General features: G+C 46.1%; 1 protein-coding gene across 1 annotated transcript in view; it reads right to left on the reverse strand.

Annotated features, from left to right (window-relative positions):
- Window positions 1-20,814, reverse strand: part of IDUA (alpha-L-iduronidase) — a 1,520,091-nt gene that overhangs the window by 115,380 nt on the left and 1,383,897 nt on the right. The window contains exon 13 of the mRNA XM_069236746.1: window positions 20,288-20,388. Coding sequence (XP_069092847.1) covers window positions 20,288-20,388 — 101 coding nt within the window. The remainder of the gene's footprint in view (window positions 1-20,287; window positions 20,389-20,814) is intronic.

The raw sequence follows: 20,814 nt of genomic DNA on the forward strand, positions 1-20,814 counted from the left end.
CTTCACACGTCTCCTAGTTCAGCCTAAGCTGCTCTGCTAAGCTACCATTATCTATCAGCCTAAGCTGCTAGACACCCTATACACTAATAAGGGATAACTGGGCCTGGTGCAAGGTGCAAGTACCCCTTGGTACTCACTACAAGCCAGTCCAGCCTCCTACACACCGCCCTTGCAGCACCGCTTCTAGGGTCTCCACGCTCTAGGGCCTACGCGGCATGCTCTCCTCGACCAAAGATGGTGAGCAAAGTAACAATGGATTAAACCCAGATCTGTGACTGGGGGTGAGTGTTTGAAAAGTTTTAACACTCCGTCCATCATTTTATTTTGTTTTGTGATGTTGCTTTGTGCACCCTAAGTGGCAGGGGTACGCCCAGACGTGGATCCCTTGGTTGCTGCACCACTGCATTCAAGCTAGCCTGGCTGATGAAGGGTGATACCCTGAAACTGGTCCCAGGATGCTTGTTTCGGGTCCAGGGAGGACCTTGCCTGGCAGTTCGGGGTGGACTGTTCTCATGGGGAACAGGATCAAGACTGATTTGCATATGGCTGGGTCCAAACTGGGGTGGCATGATGAGCAAAAGAACAATGGATTAAATCCAGATCTGTGACTGGGGGTGAGTGTTTGAAAAGTTTCAACACTCCGTCCATCATCCTTTTGTTTTGCTAAATGTTACACAAATCCGCCAGCCCAAAGGTCAGTGCTAAAGTGTTGGTACTAACACGCATACCGTTACGCCAACAAAACAACACCACCACATCATGACCCACGTATCACCATGGCGGACATTCAATGTCGGTAAACCATTGGCAGTACACACCGGTGTACTCAGAATGGACACCCAAATACTAAACTACACAACATTGGCCAATACCAAAAACACACACCAGACACTAATACACACACCACACCCACCCACCCACAGCACTATAAAACACACACCCACATTACCCACAACCCTTCACAAATACAAATAATTGCCACATGACTGACACCAAGACCACTGTTACAACTAGACACACATACCACATACACCCATACATCCCTCACGCACCCCACTTCACACACCCAGCCACAGTACCCAACACCCACACACACCACACAACATCCATTTCCCCACAAAGGCACCGCTGTTTCACAGATGAGGAATTGCAGGCCAAGGTGGAGGAAATAGTCAGGGTAGAGCCACAGCTATCTGGAGCACAGGTTCAGAAAATATCCATTGCCAGGAAGATGGACTTATGGCGGAGAATCATGGACAGGGTGAACGCCGCGGCACAGCATCCAAGAACAAGGAACAACATCTGGAAGAGGCGGAACGATCTACGGGGGAAGGTACATTCCAGGGCAGCAAGGCACCAGCTCGCCATACACAGGACTGGCGGTGGACCCCCACCTCTTCCCCTACAGCTCACAGCATGGGAGGAGCAAGTCTTGGCAATACTGCATCCTGAGGGACTCACTGGAGTAGCCGGAGGACTGGACACTGGTGAGTCAAGATTTACTACCTATTACCTCCCATACCTGAATGCCATTTCACCCCCTCACCCTCACTCCACTCCATCCCACACACTGCACCTACACATCTGACTAACCCTAATGCTAACCCCTGCATGCTATACCAATGCATGGACAGCCCTCCCAGCCCTGCATGGACACCAATTACAAAAGCATGCACAGCATGGAGAACTAACAATCCCACAATACATCACCATACACAAACAAAGATGGTAGGGCAACAGCAACGATAGAGGAGAAGGTAGCGATGAACAATATGTCACAGACATGAAGCATAATATATCACTTACATCCCCACAGGTGCCCCAGCCAATGTCAGCGGAGAGGAGGTGCCAGGAAAAAACAGTCCCCCAACAGAAGATGCCCCCAGCGATTACAGTATTTCTGGACTTCTGGATCTGGATGAACTACCTGGCCCATCATGGACCACTGGTCAGTCGGTCACTTCAGCCCACTCCTAGCCAACCACAGCACCTCCCCAGCGTCCCCACACCTCTGTCACCAGGACACGTCAATCAGCAGTGTGCCCCCCTGTACAGGGACCCCAGCCCACACCTCACCCCCAAGACAATCAGGGACCTGGGCTCAGTGGCAGTGGGCACACCGTTCTGGGGACACAGGCACAGGGTAACAGAGACATTGGGAGGACCGCTGTGCGCCAGTGGGAGGACAGGCCCAGGGAACAGACTCTCCAGGAGGCACTCACCAAGTTCCTGGGGTCCTACCAAAAATCCCAGGACATGATGGGCCAGATCCTTACCAACATGCAGGAGAACAAGCGGCTGAAGGAGGAACACCATCAGGAGATCAGGGAGGACTTGCAGGCCCTCAACACCACCAGGATCTCCAATGCAGGGGTGAAGGCAGACATGGCCAACATCATGAAGGAATCGACAGCACACCAGCGGGACCCTACCACTAGCCAGTCTATTGACCAGCACTCCACTTCTGCTGCAGCTAGTGGGAAGGAGGCTCTGCCACAGGACCCACAGGCCAACAGCACCCCTCCTCCTGCAGAAGGTGAACCACCCCACAAACGTTCTCTGTGACCCAGACAGAAGCCAGAGACACTTGCCAAGACCACCACCAGGAAATGAGACTCTCCTGATTGTCGCTCGTGTCCCACCCTGTCACCTTGTCCACTTTGAACTGCCTTTGCTCCCCCTCCTGTGGCCCCTGGGACACTGGACCTGTGCTACTAACAGACTGGAACAATACCCTGGACTTTCCTCTACCATCAGCCCATTCCATTGCAACTTTCCCTTAATTATTTGCACTACAATAAACACCCTTGAACACAACTTGAGTGATACTGTTTTATGTGTTGAAAATGTGCATTTATGGGAACAGTCACATCTAGTGCAAATGATCTGAACACTGTCATAGCATACAAGTAATGACCTGTAGCAGTCTGTAGTAATCGCATCAGGACACTGTTGTCATATCACCAACATCCGTAAAATGACAAGCCATAGGTGACAGTAAGTTGAGATGCAAAGGAAGAGAATGCCTTCATGCTACAGCCACACAGATAAAATCAATAGTCAGAGTAATGGTCAATTCCAATGTCTCACCTGTGTGTCATTGGAAGTACTGATGTATAACTGATGTTCTGTTGTCCACCTCTTCATCCTCTGCCTCCTCATCCTCACTGTCCTCAAGGTCCACTGCTGCCACAGGGTCATATCCAGTCTCCTACTCCTGCAGAAAAGGCACATGTCGTCTGAGTGCCAGGTTGTGCAACATGCAGCATGCCACTGCTATCTGGCAGACCTTCTCGGGTGAGTAACACAGTGATCCACCTGTCAGATGCAGGCATCTGAACCTGGCCTTCAGGAGGCCAAAGGTCCTTTTGATTATTCTCCTGGTTCACCCATGTGCATCATTATAACGGTTCTCAGCCCCTGTCCTGGCATTCCTCACAGGGGTCAGGAGCCACGAAAGGTTTGGGTAGCCAGAGTCACCTGCAAGTATTGAGGGACAAACATTAGCCTTACACAAATCTATGGGGATAACACCAGAATGCATACACTGACATACAGTGGGTAGGGACTCTTGCTCACCAATTAGTCACACCCTGTGCCTTTGTAGTTGGGCCATCAAATTTGGGATGCTGCTATTCCTCAGAACAAAGGTGTCATGCACTGATCCAGGATACTTGGCAGTGATTTGGGAGATCTGGTCTGCCAGGCACACCATTTGCACATTCAGTGAGTGAAAACTCTTCAGATTCCTGAACACCTGTTCATTCTGGCGGGGGGGAGTTTCCATCTGAATCCTCACTTGATTCCTGACTCTCCACAGGACAACACCTACACTGCGTGTGCTGCTGTGACCTGTGTCTGGAACCTACCATGGCCTGTGTGTCCGGGAAAAGGGTCCCTGCCTACACTTCAGAGGAGTTGAAACGTTTGGTGGAAGGGGCCCTGCCCCAGTATGGACTGCTGTATGGGCCTCCAGACCAACAGGTGAGTACACCTTGGGCACAATGAATGTGGGAAGGTTGCATGGAGATGTGTGTGCAGGCATTGTGTCATTTGGCAGGGGGATGTCTGGTGGTAGTGTACATGATGGGCGCCAGGCGATGTGCGTACCAATGGAAATGGAAACAGGATTTATTGGCCATATGTGTGACAGGCTGGATTGTATGGGTAATGCTGTCCCCCTGTCTGTATTACCTCTGCAGGTCAGTGCACATCAAAAGAAGGGATTGTGGCATGCCATTGCCAAGAATGTGCAGACCCTGGGAGTCTACAGCAGGCGGAGCACCCTCTGCAGGAAACAGTGGGAGGACCAGAAACGCTGGGCAAGGAAGATTGCGGAGGCCCAGCTGGGGACGGCCTCCCAACAAGGAAGGGGTGCCTGTCGGAACCCAACCCCCCTGATGGCCAACATACTGGCGGTGGCCCACCCAGAGCTGGATGGGCGCTTGAGGGCATCAGAGCAGCCAGAAGTGGGTGAGTACAGTGGGCATTACTACAATAATTGGTAGGTGGCATGGGATCCGGGTGGTGGGTGTGAGTTAGTGGGTGCCCCTTAATGCTAGGACAGACATTGCAGCGTGATCCAGCTCAAGGGTAATGGGTGTATTGCAAATGCAGGTAACCTAGCTCGATTGCATGCCATGTCAGTCAGGGCTTTGTGAGTCCCAGGAAGGGTGCAGTTGGCGGTTTTTGGCCCTCATCTTGCTGTGGCATATAGCCAATTGAATGCCAGTGCAATCAATAGTGCTCAATCCTGATCCCTGTGTGTGACGGTACTGTGTATGCCAACTGTGGTCTTAGTGATGTAATTGACCCAGTGCTCACTTTCTCTCCCTCCCCCTTTTCTCCTTCTGTCATCCTGTTCATGTGTGAATTAGTCCACTGACGCCGAGGGAACCAGTGGGACGGAGGGTGAAGGGAGCACCACGGCAGAGACAGGAGGTGACAACACAGACTCTGATCCCTCCTCCGATGGAAGCTCCCTGGTGTTGGTGGACATCCCTGTGACCACCCCAGCTGTAGGTACAGCCACCAGCCCCCGTACCAGCACCGCCCTTCCAGTAGCCCCTCAGTGAGTTGCCCTTGCCTGCTCACCCAGGAGGGTGGGCATCTCCTTCGCCCTAGGCACCTCAGGCCCTGCCCCAGTGAGCCCTCGTGCCCCGAGTTCCTGCCCAATTGACCGCCTGAGATGCATCTCTGTAGGGCAGTCAACCATTGTGAATGCCATCCAGGGGCTGGCATCCCAGATGCAGCAATGCAATGCACAGTGGATTGGCGGCCCAACAGAGATCGATTCAGGCTCTGGTCTCCTCTCTGATGGCAGCCATTGTCCCGGTTCCTACCGTCCCCCCTCCAACTACCACTTCCCAGTCTCCTTAACCCCAACCCATCCCATGCACACATACAGACGAGCATGCACACAAGAGTGGCACAGTAAAACACAAGCACCACACTTCGGTCCACAAGCACTCAGACAAACAACAGACAGTTGCACACACATCCACTGTCTCCCTCTCCTCCCTCACAGTCACGTCCACACTCACACCTGCATGCACTGCTTCAACAGCCACCACCAGCATCCCCACACCAAGCAGCGCACACACCTCACTAGCAGACATCTCCACAACATCCATCCACACGTCCCCTGTGTCCTCTCCCACCCTGTCTGTCCCCCCCCAAAGGACACAAATGCAGGCATTCAGACACCCAAACAATCAGGCACGGAAGGTAGAAGCCAAAGAGGATGTGCACTGGAGCTTTAAAGACTCCAGAGATGGAGTTGGGGGGCCCAACGGGCACCGAGGACAAAGCAGCTGATGAAGATCCCATTAGGGCACACTTCACCTTCTTAGGGCCAAAGGCACTCCAGAGGGAGGGGTGGGCCCAAAAATGGCATCCAGGGACCGGTAATAGTCCTGCATCTGGGCCACAGTCACCCCTGTGCCAGGAAAATCCAGAAAACATGGGGTGGACTCAGAAGAATGGGAGTAGCCGTGGTGAAGCCGGAGGAGGATGCGACTTCGATCATGGATGGCGCTTACTTTGAGACGTCCATGGAGCCACACGTGAACTAGAACATTTGCACGGATGGGTCTTGGAAGGAGGACTCCGACACCTACAGGAGTGTTTGGACAACTGTAACAACCACACTACCAGGAGAGCTTCATCCTCCGCTCCCTCAACGCTTTCGTCCTCAAATGTTGACAGGCATCACAACTGTCGGCATCGTGATGGGCACCTAAGCACCAAATACAGATAGAATGAGGGTCCGTGACTGACATCTGTCGAGCACAGGACCCACAGGGTCTAAAGCCAGAAGGCATACACACTGTTCCATCCGACAGAATAGTGAAAAAAGGAGGTTAAATGGCTAGAGGAACTGCTGCTCTGGATCCGTGGTGTAGCGCGGAACAGAAGAAACTGAAGTAAGAATGTCGGAGGGACTATATGGACACCGTCAACGTCATATCCAGTGGATGACGTCGATACTGAATCACACGGCGCCCTCTACCAACGCGCCGAGGTACTGCTGAAATTTTTGCTGGATCCAGTCTGGCACATAGGAAGAATTCTAACGTAAGGGATTGGTGGCTAGTTGTCTCTATCAGATAAGTCTTTTACTTAGCTCAGTCAAGTCACACTAATAATTATTAATAAAGCATTTGAGTATCGACCCTGCCACTCCGGCCCAGGGCGCACGGCAACGCCCACTATTTAAACAACACAAGTCTACTTCAAGTTGCAAAATAAATCGAAAACAAGGAAATGCAAATGTAGTTAAACTGTGGTACAGATGGGTATAAAATTAAAATAGAGATATAAAGATGCAGAACTGGGCTCATAAGGACGACATTAACAGGTGGAGGAGGGAGGGGTCTTCTAATGCACCGCGAGCTTCAGTACTCTACCTTTCTGCAAGCAGCTTTCTACTGCACACAGCAGCATGTGGCACCCCAGGTATCGATGAGAAAAGAAGCCTAACAACTGTTAGAGGCCCAAGAGAACCAAAACGTACTAATGAACGTGGATAGAACTTGGCGGAGGATTTCCCAAGCAGTAGGTTCCGTGGGCGTTCATATGTGCGAGGTACGTATGGGACAAAGTGGAGAAAACAGTGAAAGTCTTAAAATGTAAAACACTACTTACAATTAATACTTGTATCATGCTTTTTATTTAACATCATCAATGTGAAAATCAAGCACATGTTCGGTTTTGAGTCAATGTCTGTATGTTTGCTGCAGAGAAGAAACTTTACAGCCATATTAAGTGGGTTAATTGCATTCTACACTTGCTCACGGACCAGTTAAACAGTAGTTACTGCATTGTAAGATGACCCTCCACTTGCTTCTACTGCAGGAGAGGAGTGGGCGTTCTTACCCTATGTGCAACCTTCCCTTGAAGGATATCTAATCAGTGATCATCAGAGGAGGGAGACGCCCATTAACTTGTGGAGGTCTAATGGGGAACACGATTAGAATACCAGAATATTTCAAATCATCACAATCTTGATTCAGCAAGTAGTGCAATAAAAGAACACATAAATACAAATCAGATAAACCTCCTTCACAATAAAATCAATAAAAGCCTCAAAACCGTATTGAAATCGTTAATTAACAACTTCTATGTAACAAACTAGTTAAAAAGAACATTATTAATATTAAAATATACACTGATGCGAGCCATTGACTTGTTCTTTTGGATCACAGAAGCACATCATGAGAGTGACAATAAATTATAGGGGAAGGGCTAAACATTTTGCACAGGTCATATTGCTAAGGATTGTAAATGGATCATTACACTTCTTCGAGGCCAACCCTACCCTGTATGATTCTCCATACGCCCATTAAAAATGAGACAGAGCAAACACAATCAATGGTGCTGTGTTTGATCTTTGGATTAATCCCCATACTTCGACAAAGCGGAAGTATCCACTTCTTTCTACTACCAGGATAGCCCTGACAAAAAACAACATATTAATACATTCTTTCACCTGAGAACAAAAGGGGCAGGTCGAATTTGGGTCATTATCATGGAGCCTCCAGTTAGCAGTAAAGATGCGCAATGCTAGAATCCCTAGGCAGAATTTGATATACAAGGTTTTTTTCCAATGGGGGTTCAATGGAGTCCATGTATTCCTCCATAGGGAAGCGGTCTTTAAAATCTAAAAAGGCTGATGTCAGTATCCAAACTTCTGTTCCTACTTAGTTCCCCATCAATATACCCACAATACATTCTCTTGAGTGCAACCTTTGATATATCAATCATAGCTCCTGGGTTAGTCCACAAATTCTCACACCCTATCTTTGTCAGGGTGGTCCTGATATGCTCTAACCAGGGGATCCTGGAGGCACAAGGCTGCCAAAGGTGCTCCTCCAGTCCCGCCCGATACAACACTAGGTCCACTGTAGCTCATATCCACCTCCAGTATAACAAAGGTCTAAGGGCTAATTTATGAGCAATGGACATTTGACCTAAATCTATCCGTAAAGGCAGGAATGGAGTACTGGAGGGGAGATTCATCAGAGAGCGTAGAAAATGATTCTCACCCACAGCTAGTGTTACAACCTTCTTGTGTCCCCACAGTGCTCCCATACAAGGGCCACCTAGGGCTTGCACATTGAAAATGGAGATGGCCGGCGATACTGGTTGAAAACTAAAACCCTTAAGCACTCTCAAAACACCCTCTGCATGATGTTCAAGCTTTCTCTTATAGATCTGGGCAGACCAGGCAAAATTCTTCATCAGAATGAGACCAAGATATTGAAAGGTGTGGATGCTTTCAGGAGGAGTACAGTACAGAGACGGATTTGGGCGGGTCATATGACTAGGATTAAAATCATATACTTGTTTTTTTGCAAGTTCATCACGATCTCTCTCTCTCTGCTCACAGAAGACACCAAACTGGTCCAGAAGGTTTTAAATACCCATATTTGGATACCAGTAAGCTGTCATCAGCGAACAGGAGGGCAGGGATCTTCATACCTGCTGCGCTCGGAGCATCGTGGATGCACTTCTCTTACTAAGCTACCAAGTCGCTAATATATAGTACGGACAGGGTTGGGGCAAGAACACAACCTTGTCTTACTCCCTTTGTGACTGGTATTGCTGCTGTTAACTCCCCATATTTGCCATATCTCCCCTGCATATAGTTCTTTTGGTGCAACCTCCTGATGATATCGGCTAAATAACTAGGGGCGCCAAGTTTTATTAACACCTTCCACAGAGCCTCCCTTGGCACAAGGTCAAAGGCAGTGTGGAGTTCAACAAAGACTACATAATGCCGACCATCTTCCAAAACCACATACTTCCAGTAGATAGGTTGTAGACCAAACACTTGATTGATAGTACTGGTTCCTGATATAATTCCTGCTTGTAAGGGGCTTACAACACCTTCAGCCTCAACCCACTAACACAGCCTATCCAACAATATATGACAGAAACGTTTTTGTAAACTGTCAATAAGGCTGGTTGGTCGATAATTAGATGGTAAAGATCGTGGCTCTTTCGTGTAAATTGGTACAATCTCTGCCCCTGTCCAAGCGGGGGGATTAGGAGGGTCTTCCCCAATCCAATTAAAATACATAGTAAAATATGGGCCCCAAATTGCCTTATCCACCTTAAATAGGTTCCACGGCACCTTATCTAGCCCCATCCCTTCTCCGGGAGTAATCCAATTTATGGCTTTAACCATCTCCCCTACAGCAATTAAGGGAAATTTGCTCACAATTGGATCTAGTGGAGTCTCCCTATATAGTTTATTATCCATACTATGTGACTCAACTATCTCGACAATGGGGGCCTCGGTACTACCGAAGCAAGTTTTAACCTTATCCTTCGTCTCCCATCGTACAAGCCTGAGAAATGGTCAACCCATGCTGCTGCCGAGATGCTAGATATCAGCATGACGGCTGAATCTGGGGCCCTGTCTGCCAGGGTGCGCCAAAATAACCAGTGATCTTTTAATTTCACACCATTTAGCAGGACTTCCCACTTCTTCACCTCAGACTTGCGTTTAGCCTTGGCTATCGAGGCTCTGTAGGAAGCCCTTCTTTCATGACTAAGCCCCTGCCACTCCTAATGGTAGCTGAAAGTGTTTTCTGGGCGGTCCTACAGGTTTTGGTGTACCACGAAGCAGCTTTAGCCTTTCAAGGGCCGGACTTAAATTCCATCATAAAAACATCTTTAAATTTAAAAAACATGGAGTAATGGATTGTGTCAAAATCACCCCATGAAGCTGATGTCAAAGCATTCCCTCCCAGTGATAAAATTGCTTCCAGGACCATGGTGAGAACCTCATGGATCTGCTTTTGGATGGACTCAGTTCGGGCAATAACACTCCACCTCAGTGATTACTTGAGAGGGCAAGCCTCCTGTCAAAAGGTTTGTTGACACTAGAAGAAGTCTTGGACCCCAAAGGACAAAGAGTGAGGTCCAAAGCATTGTGGTCACTACCTTGCTGCTAGACCCCTTCTATATCAACAACTAATGGCCATAGCCTAATGTCCAACAGTTTATAGTTTATTTGGCTCGAGCCACCCAGTGATTGAACATATCCTTCCCTTCCTTATCTTATGGGGTTCTTTCGTTGCATGGTCTCAAACTATTACCTAAGACAAATGTGTTCAGCTGCAACACAGCAGCTGACCACCTCTTGATTGGTGGCAAGGTAAGGCAGGAATCGTCCATAGCTCCTCCTCTTCTCCACTAATGGGACCAGATCCTGCATCAATTGGTTTGAAGCAACAATTTAAGTCCCCCATCACCATTCTAAATGCATCATGTGGCTAACTAGGTCAATGACGGCTAGGTTGTCTCTGTGGTTGTCATTACTACAATAGATGTTATATAGCCACGAGGAAACCCCCTTATTAAACTCAAATTCCCACACAGAACACCGGAGGAGCCTAAGTCAATCATTTGGAAGGAACATGCAAGTGTGGTATTGACCAATGTCGCCAAACCCCCTGACCGTCAGCCTCTCTTTCCTGGAAGGGCAGGTTGATCAAACAAACAAACAAGTTCAGATTGAGGAACCTGTTGTCCAGGTCTCTAAAAAGCACAGATCTAAAATTGGTACACAAAATTAGCCCATTCTGGACACTCTAGCTTGTTCACCAATCCGGCTATGTTTCAGGATAAAGGTTTGTTGTATTCTACTGGGGCAATGGAAAAGTTGTTGGCCTGCAAGGTAATGACACCATTGCGGACCAGTAAGTCAGGACCCATAGCTGCAGCGGTATCAGTCCTAGATCCCCCTACTAGGGAGTAACTAACATCACTGAATCCAAGTAATTCAGCTGTAACAATGTTGTCTCTCATGTCCCTAATATCCCTGGTCTCAGCCTTGGAATTCCCCCTTGCCCAACCCATCCCTTGAGCTGACATGAGTCAGTCATTGGCATCCAATCCTGGTAGGGGCATAAACCTAATCATAAAGCGAAAAACATCCCCTACATTCTCTCCTTGTGATTGTAGCCTCCTACCATTGGGCTGCATAGGTCTGTAAAAGAAGCCCATAGGCACTAGACCAGTTCTGAACTTGTGGACCAGTGGCTATGCCCTGATTATATAGTGACGAGGGACAAGCGAACCAGCGGACAGACAGCTGGGCAGCCAGCAGCCTTAGCTGAATGCATTGCCTTTGAGTGGCCACTACGTACTCAGCAAATTTTGGGTGCCATTGGGTGCCGTATGGACTCTGTGCAACTTGTCAGAGGCGTAGTTGATCCTTTAAGGGTACGCGACTTCTCCCCCCTCTCCTGTCTTTCTCTCCGCACCACCCAGCCCCTGGCTCCAAAGCATGGTAAAGTCTGTTCCTGGGGGGAAACTGGCCTACTCTCCTCTCTTTGCTCCCAGCTCCGAAGTGTGACAAAAGCTGTTCCTAAGGGGGAAACGCTACTTCACTTTTCTTGCCGCTGCCCCCTGCTCCAAAACGTAACAAAAACAGCTTCTACAGAAACGCGACTCCTCTCTCTCTCTCGCTCCGAAACATGTGGGCTGGCACGAGCATGGCGTGGTGCTCCCAGTCACAGCGGGAAGTCAGTCCTCTCTCTCCCAGCTCCTCATACAGCACATTCCTGGTAGTGATTATGTCCCCAATATTAGGATTGCAGTGCCTACATGCTGACTGTGATACACAGCTGCAGGCAGCAGTCCGGACCTGCTGTCAGGGCAAAAGGAGCCAGGCAGCAGCATGGGCACGGGGTAAACAAAGAAAAACAGCACTCTGTGCTCAGAGTGCATCAAAACACCAGCGCTCTTGAGGCGGGCTTTGAAATAAAAAGCAGCATGGGTACGGGGTAAAACAAGAAAAAAGGGCGCTTGGAGCAAATGAAAACATCAGCGGTCCTGAGGAGGGCTTGGAAACTAAGGGGAAAAAATGTAAATTGGGCATAACATAGGGATAGTGGAGGGATAATGTACTTGGTCCCTGCTCTCAGGGAGGTTAAAGACAGGGAAAGGCATGACCACAGCATGCCATGGACAAATTGTGAGACACAATGGGAGAGATGAGATAGAGCCAGCCAATGGCAAGCCTATGGGCAGGCTGAAGCCCACAATGTAGATACAGCAAATCTCGGTTTGAGACAACGCTTGTGCACCATCTAGAGTCGAGACCTAAAAACAGATCCGGACCCAGCCTCACGTGGACCTGGTGGCTTCCAACTGAAGCTGCGCAGTACAGAGCATTGTATCAGCGTCCAACGGCCAGTGCCACTTCAGGCAGCCTTCTGCAGCCTGCAATAATTTCAGCATTGTCAGGCAGCTCGTGTGATACATTAAGTCACATAAACGTATCATGTCTTTCAGCCCACGTGAAATGTTAGGGGTCAGTTCTGGTATTCAAATTCGATGTTTATTTATTCATGGAACTCAGACAGAAAATAAGAACATAAGATCTGTTCCTGCTCGTCAAGTATCATACACTGTCTTTCTTGTATGTAATGCATGTCTTATATTTAAGCCACAGACACAAAATGTTGTATTGTTTTTTTAGCACTTAAAACGTAAACCAATACGTTTCCTGGAAAGGAATATTAGAACATGATGCAAATGTTATGATGCAGCTCCACAAACATGACACAATGTTTTCTTTGAATTATGTTAACTATTATTAAACCCTCTAGCCCCACCACCACTGCTGCTTGGGTTTACAATTCAATATTTGTTCTATTTTACAAAAGCTGTGAGTTCAGCATAACACAATATGCGTGTGGTGGGAACCCCCTGAAAAGCTGCAAAACATTCTTGTGTATCACTTTTGGCCAAGCACACTTCATACCCTTGGCTCTCTGAGGCAGTTTTGTAGATTGTTATAGTATACAAAATGAGGTCATTTCAACAAAATGGTTCTCATTGTAAATGTTTTTTTGTATGATGTCACTTCCCATGACATCACATCACAAGACTGAAAGATTTTTTCTTACAGTTTAAACCCCTAAGGGGCAAATTTGTAAATTGATTTCTCTAGACTCAATGTCCTTACGGCCAGTGCCCAACAGTAATTAAACGCTATTGCTTTGGAGACTTAAAGTTAAAATGTGAGACCGACCTTTGAGAAATTAGTGGACGTACAGCGTCACACTAAAGCCTCATTAGTGTCACATCATACACTGTTGGAGTCTCCAATAGACTGAAGACGTAACATATGCTTTTTCACCCTGCACTGTGCCACCACTCTGGGGATGCCTACCTCAGGCTCAGCGAACTGAGTTCTTTCAGTGACAAGGTTGGTCTAAGACAGTCAACTCATGGTGCAGACCTGCCAACTCACAAAATACCACTGTATACCACACAATATCGCCTCCTTTCACATGGTCACCCGGTGAGGAGCAATACCATGAGGTGGCAGAGGAAGCGAGCTAGAAACCCCTGCTAAGAGAGGATTTCCAGCTTGTGTACGGAGGCTCTGATCATCCGATGTCCTTAGTGGCTGTAAAACGCCCCCAGGACATCGGTGCCAACCTTTTGCAAGCTTCTTTTGTTTCGAGGCGGACATTATGTTGGTGGAGGGGGCAGAAGTGCCTCCTATATAGCATCCATTTTAAGACATCCTCATTCCTTACTCCTCATCCTACTCTTCAATCATCCCTACTTCTCATCCATTTTCCCTACTTCTCATCCGTCATGTCTATGTCTCACCCTTCATCGATATTTCTCATCCATCATCCCTACTTCTCATCCATCTTCCTTACTTCTCATCCATCATACACACTTTTTATCCATCATTCATCATCCCTACTTCTCATAACTCGATCATCCAAACATCTCATTCCTAAATCCTCAGTCATACCAACACACTTTCAATGTTGTGACACACCTACACACTGATTGGTTAGCAACAGCCAATCAGAGTTGAGAGAGAGAGCTGCATTATATTGGTCTAGCCACTGAAAAAAACAGACTTCTCATCACACATGCTGGTTGAGGACCACGGAGAGAAGATTCCAATGTATCCAAGGCTGTACAGCATGTAGTTTTAAGTGCTCTTCTATTTACACAGGCCCCTTTGGAAAGCTATGATGGGTAGGGGAAGACAAGGGCCTCCCACTCAGGCTATAAATCAACGCTTGGAGAGAGAAGCAGGGATGAGAAGCAGTGATTTTGGATTGAGAAGTAGGGATGATGGATGAGAAGTAGGGATGATGGATGAGAAGTAGAAATGATGAATAGAAAGAAGAGATGAGAAGTAGGGATAGTGGATGTGAATTAAGGAAGATGGATGAGAAATAGGGATGAGGAGTGAGGAATGTACGATTATGTAGTTCTCAGCACGAAGCCAGAGTCCCTAAAAGGGTCCACCTCCTTTTCACCCAGTGACATTCTTTTTTATATTGGGAGGGCTGAGGGTGAATTAAAGTCATGCTGCCACAAACTCCCATCTGTGACATTTTTCTTTTCACCACAGACTACTGCAGCTGCCAGGGTCAGAATTAAGTACATGCCAGGAAGTCCTCTTCGCCTATGACAGGGATAGAGTCTGTGTAGCAGGCACTTCAACTTCTGTGGCATGGTTTCCAAAGGCAAAAACTGAAGGTTGTGCAATAGGTACAGCTCCAACTTAACCTAATCAGTGCAGGCGGTTGCTCTGATGTGGCCAGCCCAAGAGGCAATGCAGCCTAACGTGAGGAGTGGCTCACCATGTAGATTATAGCAGGCAGTGCTGCTAAAACTAGAGCACTCTGACACTAAAACACTAAATAACACTCTGCGGTCCACACTTTCTAGAAATGTTAACAGCTGTAAATTCAAAGAGTACCCAGACCAATCTTTAGCAAACCTATGACTTGGCAATCTATGGGAGTTAACAGCCACATATGATGTATTTAAAAAAACAGTTAACATTTTAGTAGCCAAGCTTTCATTACTAAAGACAAAGACAAGTTTGTGAAAAACCTCACACCTGGACAGTGATTAACAGCTACTCCCAGCTGAAATGAACAAAATACCTGGTATGCACATACTCACTACATCTAAAACTAAAGCTGTAATGGTGCCGCCTGAGATGTCCTCCTACCCAAGCAGAAAAATCAGCACAGCACCAAATTGTTAAGAGAGAGGCTGCCGCTTGTTTGGTTCCATTTCGGAAGATCTATCTGCCCTGAAATGGCCATCGGCAGGAGTCGTCTCCTTAAATAATTACTTAATATCAAAGGGACTCGTACTGCTGCTATAGCCTGCTTTAAACCATATGATCTCATATTGAACTACTGCTTTATGAAATACCTAAACAGATTTGAACAAAAAATAAGCAAGCTGGAAAATGTGTGGAATGTGATTAGATGATAGCCAGAGAATACAAGCATTTGCAATGCAATGGGTCTCTCGTTTACTTGAGTTAAAGCTATTAGCATTGTAAACTCCTAACCTGACTTTTCTTGCTACATAAACTGAAAAGTAAAACAGTTTCACATAAGTAAGCCAAAGGCCACCATGAGCGCAAAGCAAACACACAAAAGAAACAGAAGTCCACTCGCAGTGAAACTTAGCGTCAAAAGTGCAATTATCCATGGAATCGCAAAAGTGCAATTATCCATGTAACCGGCAAAAGTGCAAATATCCATGTAACAGGGTCGATGTCATGGGAACACATTTTTTGTGTTCTACCGAAAAAAAGGGCGAAGAGTGAAACAAAGCAGCATCTACTAAAATATCAAAGGGGCTGGTCCACCTAAAACTGATAGCATGCCTGTGTACATGGACAAATACCAGGGAAATACTCAATAAAAATCCAGAAATGCTGGACTTGATACAGGGTAAAAATATTATTTTATGAAAGTGAAAGCGTGTCTTTGCCTGGGCACAGAATGGTTTAACATAAAAATGGATGCAGGAAAATGAAGCGCTTGGTGTCCCTGACACTTGAGAATGCTGCATCATGTCTATGCCTGGGCGGGACTAACGGACAGGGCAAGCCCATGCATTGTAAAGACCAACAGCACCACCATGGGACAGAGTTGAATAGTCCTGGTTCTCCAAAATATGTACTGGTGGGCCCACTGGCACCCCCCGGCGCAATCTAACCACTGTGATAAGGAGAGGGCACTGTATGGCCATAAAGATAGGGTGGTGGGTAGTTATAAAGTAAGGTTTTATTCTAAGGTGTAGGTCCGCATAGGGTCAGTGGTAGTAATCACAGTAGTGGTAACCTCAGCAGTGGTAACCCTTGAAGGAGTAATCTCAGAGGTAGTAATCACAGTAGTGGTAATATCAGCAGTGGTAATCTCAGAGTTAGTAATCACAGTAGTGGTAATCTCAGCAGTGATAATCCCAGCAGTGGTAATCCCTGCAGTGTAAATCTCAGAGGTAGTAATCACAGTAGTGGTAATCTCAGTGGTAGTAATCACATCAGTGGTAATCTCAGACGTGGTAATCCCAGTAGCGGTAATCTCAGCAGTGGTAATCGCTGCAGTGATCATTTCAACGGTCATAATCTCAGCAGAGGTAATCCCTGCACTGGTAATCTCGGTGGTAGTAATCACATTAGTGGCAACCTCAGCAGTGGTAACCCCTGCAGTGCTACTCTCAGAGTAGTAATCACAGCAGTGGTCATTCAGCGGTGGTAATCCCTGCAGTGGTAATCTCGGCGGTAGTAATCACAGCAGTAGCAATCACAGCAGTGGTAATAGCAGTGGTAATCCCTGCAGTGGTAGTCTCAGAGGTAGTAATCACAGTAGTAGTAATATCAGTAGTGGTAATCTCAGAGGTAGTAATCCCAGTAGTGGTAATCTCAGCAGTGGTAATCCCTGCAGTGATAATTTAAATGGTGGTAATCTCAGAAGAAGTAATCCCTGCACTGGTAATCTCAGAGGTAGTAATCACAGTAGTGGTAACCTCAGAATGGGTAACCCCTGCAGGGGTAATCTCAGAGGTAGTAATCACAGTAGTGGTAATATCAGCAGTGGTAATCCCTGCAGTGGTAGTCTCAGAGGTAGTAATCACAGTAGTGGTAATATCAGTAGTGGTAATCTCAGTGGTAGTAATCACATCAGTGGTAATCTCAGCAGTGTTAATCCCTACAATGGTAGTCTCAGAGGTAGTAATCCCAGTAGTGGTAATCTCAGCAGTGGTAATCCCTGCAGTGATAATTTAAATGGTGGTAATCTCAGAATAAGTAATCCCTGCACTGGTAATCTCAGAGGTAGTAATCACAGTAGTGGTAACCTCAGAATGTGTAACCCCTGCAGGGGTAATCTCAGAGGTAGTAATCACAGTAGTGGTAATATCAGCAGTGGTAATCCCTGCAGTGGTACTCTCAGAGGTCGTAATCACAGTAGTGGTAATTCAGCAGTGGTAATCTCAGTGGTAGTAATCACAGTAGTAGCAATTTCAGCAGTGGTAATCCCTGTAGTGGTGATCTCAGAGATAGTAATCACAGCTGTGGTAATTTTAGTAGTGGTAATCTCAGCAGTGATTATCCCTGCAGTGATGATTTCAACAGTGGTAATCTCAGCAGAGGTAATCCCTGAGGCGGTAATCTCAGAGGTAGTAATCACAGTAGTGGTAATATCAACTGTGATAATCTCAGAGTTAGTAATCACAGTAGTGGTCAACTCAGCAGTGGTAATCACTGCAGTGGTACTCTCAGAGTTAGTAATCACAACAGTGGTAATTCAGCAGTGGTAATCTCGGAGGTAGTAATCACAGCAGTGGTAATTCCTGCAGTGGTACTCTCAGAGGTGGTAATCACAATAGTGGTATTGTCAGCAATGGTAATCGCTGCAGTGGTAATTTCAAAGGTGGTAATCTTAGCAGAGGTAATCTTTGCCCTGGTAATCTCAGAGGTAATCACAGTAATGGTAACCTCAGGAGTGGTAATCCCTGCAGTGGTAATCTCAGGGGGGCTCATTTCAATGTAGTAGATTCTATGTAGTGGTATATGGACTCCACTGTATTTTAGGTGGTGACATACAAAACTTGGTGCTGGGTTCTCGGTCTGATATGTCCATTGCATTTGCGTGTGAATAACGCTCAAAGTTTTCTGTTTATAAAGCGCTTCCCTGAAGAACATGCTTTAAACCACTTCGTCCTCAGCAAGAAAAGATCCCTCTGAACTGAGTACAGCACAGCGCCTTCCTGAGAGGCACCATCCTCATCTAAAGGTAAACATCTTAATTTGTTTAGTTTTTACTCAGCAGGCTTGGGCCTTCTAAAACAATGGGACTCGGATGGAATCTATTTCACAAGCATTTGCAATGCGATGGGTCTCGCGTTTACTCAAGTTAAAGCTATTAACTTGTAAACTCCTAACTGGATTTTTCTTGCCACAAAAACTGAAAAGTAAAACAGTTTCACATAAGTGAGACGACGGCCACCATGTGCGCAAAGCAAACACACAAACGGGAACAGAAGTGCTTGCAGTGAAACCTATTGGCAAAAGTGCAATTATCCATTCAACCGTAATAGTGCAATTATCCATGTAACTGTCAAAAGTGCAAATATCCATGTAACAGAGTCGAAGTCATGCAAAGCGCATGACTTCTGCCGAGCGAGATCGCACTGCCAACGAAATAAAGAGAAAAATAGTGCAGAAACAATACGGAAACTTGGAACCTCGTATGTTTTTAGTAGTTGGCTGGTGCGCTCGAGGCTGGCTAAACACCGGAAGAGGCATGAGGTATGCATGCCTTCCACTAATGAAAACAAGCTAATTTTAAAAGGCAAGCCGACGAACCAACCAAACGGATGGGCCTGGTTAAAAGCCCACAAAGAGATTACATCAGGGACGGACTGCTTAGCGCTCGACCCTAAAAAACTGCATCCTTGTTCCAGGAGTCAGGCTGCTAATTGGGGAGAGACATTTACATCACACCGTTGTGCTATCCTGGCCCCCGTTTAAACTCATAAGTGAGCCCTACAAATGCAATTTGCACAAGCGCACTTTAAAGTAGTCTACTCACCATCTCTGGTGCCGCCCTGCTTTTAACTGCATCTTTTGCACAATTGGTCCATGTACAACCTCCCCCCGCCCTTCAGCCCATTCTGGACTCCAGTATGTTTTAGCTAATTGCTCAAAGGGACATCTTGAAAGAAAAAAAAAACTTTTAACTACCATAATATGCTATTTTAAACTGATTCGTTTTTAACTTGAATGTTCTGTATATTTTTGCAAGGGTTTTCTATTTACTCATGCAAATAAAGTTTACGTACTTACTAATATTAAGACAAAAATCAAAAAGACTTAGCTTCACGAGGTCAGCAGTGGAAGGCTACACAAAATAGCCAGTCCCAAGCAAGGATAAAAGGAAAACAGGCTTGGGAGAAAAGCAACCAATAAAAAAAGCAGGTAACGAGATATGCAAGAAAGCTATCTAACCATAAGCAAGGGTTCACAATGTAGTGCAATGCTGTGTGTGACAAAAAGTAAGACTTAAAAGGGAAAATCTAAGGAGCATAACATCAAAACAAAACTGAGGGAAACAGAAAAAATCAATTCAAAGATTACAAATTAAAATTAAACGGAAAACATACAAAATATTTTAAAAAACGAGTGACCACAATTAAGAAAAAACAAGCTGAGAAAAGAAATAAAAAAGAAACAAAACAAGAGTTGAAAATAACACTAACACAGCAAAAGCTGAGTAAACGACAGACGGAGCAACAATGAAGTAACAAGTGAAAACGGAAAAAACTTTAAAAAGACAGCACAAGAAAGAAGAAAATGAAATAAGAAACTAAAAGAATGTGGGGAAAAACAAATGAAGGGGAAAATTAATGAAGAGACAAAAGTATAAGACTGAGTCAGAAAATCGGTAAATAAACACTGCCAAACACATCTAATGCTTACCTGGACTATATACAAACAATGTGAATATGGTATCCTTCGTATTTATCCGTCTGTAAGCTGCTTCGTTTAGAGAAAATTGTACTTCAAATGTTTTTAAGCACCTGTCAAAATACAAATAACAATTAGCTGTGCATGGAAAAATACGTGGACAATTAAAATTAAAATCGTGACGTTGCGTGCTGTGCTCAGCATTGTCCTTCAGAGAAATACTTTGTCTACAAAGTGATTAATGAATCCATTTTTGATTTCGCTACTACTATAAACTGGTACATAGCAAAGGAGTCTGTGAAACAGGAAGACAACAATCAACATAGTGCTATTGAAGTAAATATATCTTCCCTTAAGTATTGATCCCTAATGCAATTCATTGGCTTCCTTTCTTTGAATATTCGTATTTCCTAGTCTTCTCTATCATATTGCATTGTACTGACATAGTGCTTTCCATATCCATTGAGAGGCCTAAAGTTCCGGTTGCATTATTTGTGTAGCACTTCATAAACCTGGCGAGGTCGTGAAGCACTTTGGTC

The sequence above is a fragment of the Pleurodeles waltl genome, chromosome 1_2 (genome assembly GCF_031143425.1).
Source record: "Pleurodeles waltl isolate 20211129_DDA chromosome 1_2, aPleWal1.hap1.20221129, whole genome shotgun sequence".
Classification (NCBI taxonomy): Eukaryota; Metazoa; Chordata; class Amphibia; order Caudata; family Salamandridae; genus Pleurodeles; species Pleurodeles waltl.